Source organism: Convolutriloba macropyga, chromosome 6 (assembly GCF_964194025.1).
Source record: "Convolutriloba macropyga chromosome 6, txConMacr16.3, whole genome shotgun sequence".
Classification (NCBI taxonomy): domain Eukaryota; kingdom Metazoa; phylum Xenacoelomorpha; order Acoela; family Convolutidae; genus Convolutriloba; species Convolutriloba macropyga.
This window is the reverse complement of record NC_134473.1, coordinates 1,301,753-1,308,187: the sequence shown is the minus strand read 5'-3', so window position 1 is coordinate 1,308,187 and position 6,435 is coordinate 1,301,753. Positions and strand designations below refer to the sequence as shown.

The 6,435-nt window shown below is 37.1% G+C and overlaps 1 protein-coding gene across 1 annotated transcript in view; it reads left to right on the top strand.

Moving 5' to 3' along the window:
* Window positions 1–5,438, top strand: part of LOC142340684 (uncharacterized) — a 6,423-nt gene extending 985 nt beyond the window's left edge. The window contains exons 2-4 of the mRNA XM_075391377.1: window positions 518–579; window positions 2,245–2,412; window positions 4,567–5,438. Of these exons, the coding sequence (XP_075247492.1) occupies window positions 518–579; window positions 2,245–2,412; window positions 4,567–5,015 (679 nt within the window). The 3' untranslated portion in view covers window positions 5,016–5,438. The remainder of the gene's footprint in view (window positions 1–517; window positions 580–2,244; window positions 2,413–4,566) is intronic.
* Window positions 5,439–6,435: the final 997 nt, after the last annotated feature.

The window sequence follows — 6,435 nt, the reverse complement described above, 5'->3', positions numbered from 1 at the left end:
TATTGGTGATGTTGCCTAACAATAACGACAGCTCAGCTTAGCTGAATAACTGCATAAATTTATCGCTTATTTCAGCCTCAAGTTACCTACGTTCGCCGCATTCAGCTTTTAACTTAGAAAAACTATATACAAACTTGAACCCAAGAACCCATATTCGAACTGAACTTATTTCAAATGGAATAAGCAAATGGAACTTGTCGGTTGTAACAACAACTTTGAAAATCGAAAAATTAGAGGTCAAATCAAGCCAGTTCCGACAAGCTTTAACATAAATGGTTCCAATAGTTTTAAGATTTAATTTTACAGAAAACAACTTTCAGTGCTAATTACTTTGAAATGCAAATGAAACCAACTTATTGCAACAATTGAGGGGTTTGAAGTGAAGCTAGGGAAATGAGAACCAATAAACCATTTGTCAAAATTTTGCCAGAAACTCTACCAGTTTTGAAACGAATCAGTTCTGATCTAATAATAATGGAAGAAGCTAATTTATGTTTGCATTGTTTGGTTGCTTCAGCCCTGACGCAATGGATGCCGCGGGCAAATGCTATGGTCCATACGAGGAAATGGATTATCACAGTTAGAAATTTTCGTTTAAAAGTTGAACGAGTGGTCTGTATGCGGCAAATAAGCCTTTCTCTTAACAAATTCGTGATATAGATAAGTTGAGTATTATGGCAAACAAGGAGGCTCTCTAATATGCGTACGAAATGCTCATCAAAATTCTTGACTTAATTGGCTACCAAATGATGAAGAGATAGAAGTCTTTCAAAAACATACATATTGTTCATTAAACACTAATTGAATGCAATAATGGTACGCTAGAGGGCCGATGAAACTTGTACAGAGACTACTAGAATAGACAATAATTAAAAGCAAACAGCAAAAATCAATTGTGACGAAAATTCGATTTCTGTATCAAAAAAGTAATAACAAAATCAAACTCGCATCAGCTGAAACCTAAATATAACAAAGAACCTACTTTTTTTCCAAACATGTAAATTAATAATATAACGGAAAGGTTAAAGTTTACATGCCTTCAGAATAATCAGGAATTTAACTGTGTACACTTAGTTACCCAAATTTTAGTTCAAAGTTTTTGTAAGGGGGTGCTTCTCTACGTTCTTTCCTCAATTACGCAAATTTTTTAAATCGCTGCAAAATGATCTCTCATCACAATCGGAGTCTTCCATGCATCCAAACTGTCGCTTGATTGCAGCTCCTCGACGTCGTACGCAAATCTTCCTGGGGTTGCAAGACTTCCCGGGCTTACAATCTTCATCTGTCATACAACCTGTCTTCCCTGTTGCTTCCCTGTTCTCAATTCTTGATTTGAAGAAACGACAACGTCACCGTGTTAATTTTAACTCACGTGAAGAGCACGTGCTAAATTCTAAATTTTCGATCGCTCGAATTAGAATTTTCGATCGCTCGATCGCTTTTCATTAGAAAAAATATGGGACCTGTCCTTAAGATGAAACGTGCCAAATTGAACTGTACGAAACGGGATGAAATGGGCTAAATTATTTTTCTAAATGATGCACGAACCATGATCTGGCATTTTATCCATCACTTACTCCACTCCGCCACACTGATATGATTGGGTTTGATCAGAACGTTTTGTCAGAAGAGTACTGAATTAAGTAAGCAGTGAGCTGAAAACCAGAATTCTTAAAAGATTTCAAAACATTTCACCGCTTTTCAGTGCTTATCCTACAAAATGGTCATTATTCAAAAAAGATCAGATTACGTAATTAGACATCATAGAAATCGTAATTACACGTGTTATTATTTACGAATATTGTACTGAAAAGTTAAAAAACGGATCACATTCAACCCTTTTCCGCTCATTTCGTACATTATTAGTACAAGACGCATTTCTTATAAAATAATGCGCTGAAACGGCGAGCACATATTGACCAGGGTTTTGTGACTACTGAGAAACAACTCCAATAATCAAAGATCATAAGGTTTTTGCGTAAGTCATGATGACATAGTGTGGGCTCTATGAAATTGGTTTGATGAGAAAACCGGTTTGAATACATTTCTTACGTTCACCGATTAATAATATCGATTAACCAAAAAGGTTTTTGCCATTTTTGTCTATAAAAAACGATCATACTGAATATTGTCCTACTTCCTAAAGTTCAACAAAATCTATACTACGTAGGTTACAAACCTAATGCCCAATAATATCGGTCAGTGCAATTCTCACGCGCACTCAATAAGCATTGTTTGTTGTAGAAAAACTATACGGAGACGAGTGGGATGGTCTGTGCGCGTGTCATGTCCTAGCATTCGTCTGGTCGATCCCTACTATTGTTCTGTTTGGGGTAGGACTGTGCTGCAGGAGCTGCCGGGAAGACAATACTGCATTCATGGTCGGGCTAATGATATGCCTGGGAATACAAGGCAAGTACTGTGGGTTTTTCCATCTGCCTTCCAACATCAGTCATCTCGTAACTTATGTCCCCTGGTCGAGGTTTTTTGGGCTAATTTTTGTAAGAAATGCGGTGAATTTTTGTAAGATTTCACCGCATTTCACCGCATTTCGCTCAAGAATTCACCTCGAAATTCACCGCATTTCTTAGAAAAAATTCGCTGCATCAACTTCAGTGGCCAATTAATGCAAGAAATGTGGTGAATGCGGTGAATGCTGTGAAAAAAAATAACCCGCACTACGCCGCGTTTCTTACAAAAATTCACCGCTTTTGTTTTTCAACGTTTACTTAAGTTCATAAGAAGAGTTAAAGAAGTAAGTGACAGTTGGCGCAGTGGAATAAGAAGTTGAATAAATGCAGGAGGTAAGAGGTTCGAACACGTGTACAGAAGAGTCTTTTTCTTAAGGATACCGAGAACGCGGTGAAAATAAATAATTCAGCGCAATTCAGTGCATTCACCGCAAAAAGATGTAAGAAACACACAGTGAAAATTATTTTGTTTCAACTCATTTCTTACGAATAATATTTCACCGCCAAACCTCGACCCGGGTGGCAACTTATGCGTTAATTGGAGCTGAAACTTTGGGGTTATAGAATGAGACGGATTGGTTATGTAAATGGTAATTTTCCGGTTACCTTTTTTTCTCTAGGTGAAAACAACGATCTGCCGGTTTTAAACTGAAAGCTCCGCTGCCTAATGTGCATAGAGTCAAAGCATACTCTCGTCATACCCCCCCCCCCCCCAAAAAAACTGCTCCATGCTAACTAGCGCACTAAGGTCTATGTAGTGGTGGCTGAGTCACTGTCACTGTCTCTACCATGAAGTCACTGATGTATGTAGAAGCTATCCAGGTTGCATCTAAATTTAGTCACTGTATTGAGAAAACCACCAAAAACCCGTCGGCTCGACAAGTTGTAGATGAAACTTTTTATCAGTTTTTTATTAGAGTTTCTGAGTCGGATAGAAACACCTACTAGCCTGTATTTGGCTGTTTGGTAGGAAAATCACAACAAGCAAAAAAAAAGTCGTTGCAAATTTAACATTATTTTTTGTCTAAGCAGCAATAATTCATCAGCGACTTCTAAATGCGAAATTGCACTCAGTAGTAATCAAATTCTACTGCATTTCTGGTATATACAATAAAAAATCAACATCAGCATGCAGTTTGATGGACAAATATTTTGAAAAAAAATTAGACTTCACCGGCGAACTTTCAGTTAGTATGCTTCCTTAGAGTTGTGCTCTACATGGAAAACTGCAGTCACTTTAGCGTATGGCATATGTCTTTGCGGTTTCAAAAATTTCCGCGCAAGATGGAGTCAAACTGAGGTCCCATACTAGGGATAACACTGTTGTCCAGACTTTTGTACGTTCAGAAGTAACAATTTTCAGACGGTCGTTCGTCGAAATTAACGTATATGCAGACCGTCCCAGAAAAAAGACCTCTGATGAGAAGTATTCTAATCAGACAGTTACTCGACCATTTTGCAGATAAATTTCAGACTAAATTCAAGAGACTATCTATAGTTCTATGGTATAGTTTTTTTGTAAAATGTAAAATGTAAATTCAAAATTTTATAACCATAACAACAGTATGATTAATCATTTACATTTAACAATCACTTTAAAATATATGAAAAGTTTGGTCCTTAAAATACTAGTAAAAATAATTTGTAAAAGCTTGTGCTTGTCTGTTTATTGGAACACGTTCATGTAATTTATTCATTTCTCTAGTTATTTTCTCCTTGTCTTTTGTTTGTTTTCTAACTTGTTTTCAAATGCATGACAAGCAAATGTATACTGTATGCTTTTCTTTTGACTTAGTAGCATACTCTGATCAAACTATGGAGCACTTGAACGGCCTTTAATCAGACTTTCTTGCGTCCGAAATCTGTCCTTTCGTGATCTTTAAAGCATCTATGATCAGAAATGAGCGCGCTCAATCTGCTATGATCAGATATCCAATTTCTAGAAGATCTTCGCAGTAACGTACTTCGATCTCGAGATCTGCATTTGTGCACTCGAAGTTGAAATATTCAGTTTGGTCTTTTTTGTCTGATTTTCTCCATCTTGGAAGAAATCGAGCTGTTGACCTTTTTCAGCGCAATTTTGCTTTCATTTCAGCGCTTTTCAACTTCGTGGCTATCATCATTATACCAGCAAACGATTGGCTTTATGAGGACTGTGACGAAATCCGGCGGGGAAAAATTCCTTCTAACATGAAACCAGTAGCTGAAATGCTTTGTGAGCAACTTCAAGCCATGCTTATAATTTTAATACTCGCGCTCTTAGGCACTGCCGCATGTTGCGTCTGTGCAATTATGGCCTGTGCATGTCGAGGACAATCAAAGCGGAATCGAAAGGAAGAAAGTAGGAGACGTCCGAGACGTCGGGGCCCCCCAAGGAGGGAGAGGCGCGGTGGAGATAGGGACCGAGATCGAGGGCGTGATAGGGGACGGGATAGGGGAGGTGATGGGGGGAGGGGTCGACGTGGACGTGGCAGACGAAGGCGACGAACTCCAACATATCTAACTTACGATTCTTTCGATGACGATTACTATTATTACTATTAATAACTAGTTAATAATAATCCACAACATCACAGCCCAAATTTCTGAGAATCAAGACATAAAATTTCACTCAAAAAATGAAATTTAGTCGAAAATTAAACAAAAACAGAAGACACAATCGTGGCACCTGAGAGTGAATACTTGACAAAATCCGATCTGCAAAAATGGTTGTGTGATATTGACCAAATATTTCAGCGAATTTAATTGCGACAAAAACAAATAAATTTGACTTGATGTCAAAATTGCTGACTAGCTGTGACGACTATACGCAGTTCTAATGTGATTACATCTTAACGTATTTCATTTTAATGGAAGCACACGCTATCAACCCATCTAAACATATCATTAAAGAATGATGAAAGAAAACTGTGATAAACTGATCAACTCTTACAAAAATCAATTGCCTTAAAGACCAGTTGAAAATTAGCAACCAAGATTTATATGAAAATTGGTGTAAATTGTAAATTATTAATTATATGAATTGAAAGAGGATCTATTGTCCTAAAAAAAACTTGAAATTCTCGTAGAATTTGAGTTTTGACCTTATGTAATTGAATTTTTTAAATACTCTCGAGTCAACTTAACGTTATCCCAGGTTGCCCAACCTTGAAAAAAAATGTTAAGGCTGTAGGACAGCACCGTATATGTCTAGCACAAAAACCGTACTAAGATCTTGTTGAGTTTTCTACGGTCCGTAGTAAGGCTGTAATGAAATTTCTAATTTTCCGTACTGTGGCCGTATCACGATTATCAAGTGCCGTAGTAAGGCCGTACCAAGTTTTATAAGTGCTCTAAAATAGGAAATAGAATGAAAACTGTCGGGGAAATTTCTAGTGAAATTGAAAAAATTTTTGGACTAAAACTCTTTGAGAAATTTATCAGATTCTTCAGATGTGTGAAAAGTTAGAGGGCAAAATGAAGGAAAAAGAGACATTTTTGAGATAAACCTTAACAAAGTTTTTTGTAAATTCTCTACACCACCGTCGTAAGTTTTCAAAATCTCGTCTAGGAAGGTCAACCTGGGACAACTTTATTAGCATTAATGTGTGCGGTGAGTCGCTGGAAGAAATAAGGTTAATAAATGTCACTCATCGCAATTCAGACGATCTTGAGGTAACTCGTTGTTTCACACGCCTCAGTTTTTACAAATATTAACTCGCAGTTACAAAACCCTCCCTGTAGCAAATTTTTAAGGCTTAAGAGATCTAAAAAGTGATGTAAAAATTGATGGTAAAAGATGCAAGAGGTGTTGAAAAACATGCATCCAAGTTCTTGGAACAGTGCACACCATCCAGTTTTTTTTTCTAAAACAGTGTGCAATGTGCAGCAGATTGAATGTATGCAGTCATCAAAAAATCACAGCAACCTCGTGTGATAATATATGCAAAGTATATATGCAAATTGTTTTTCTCAAAGCAGGTAT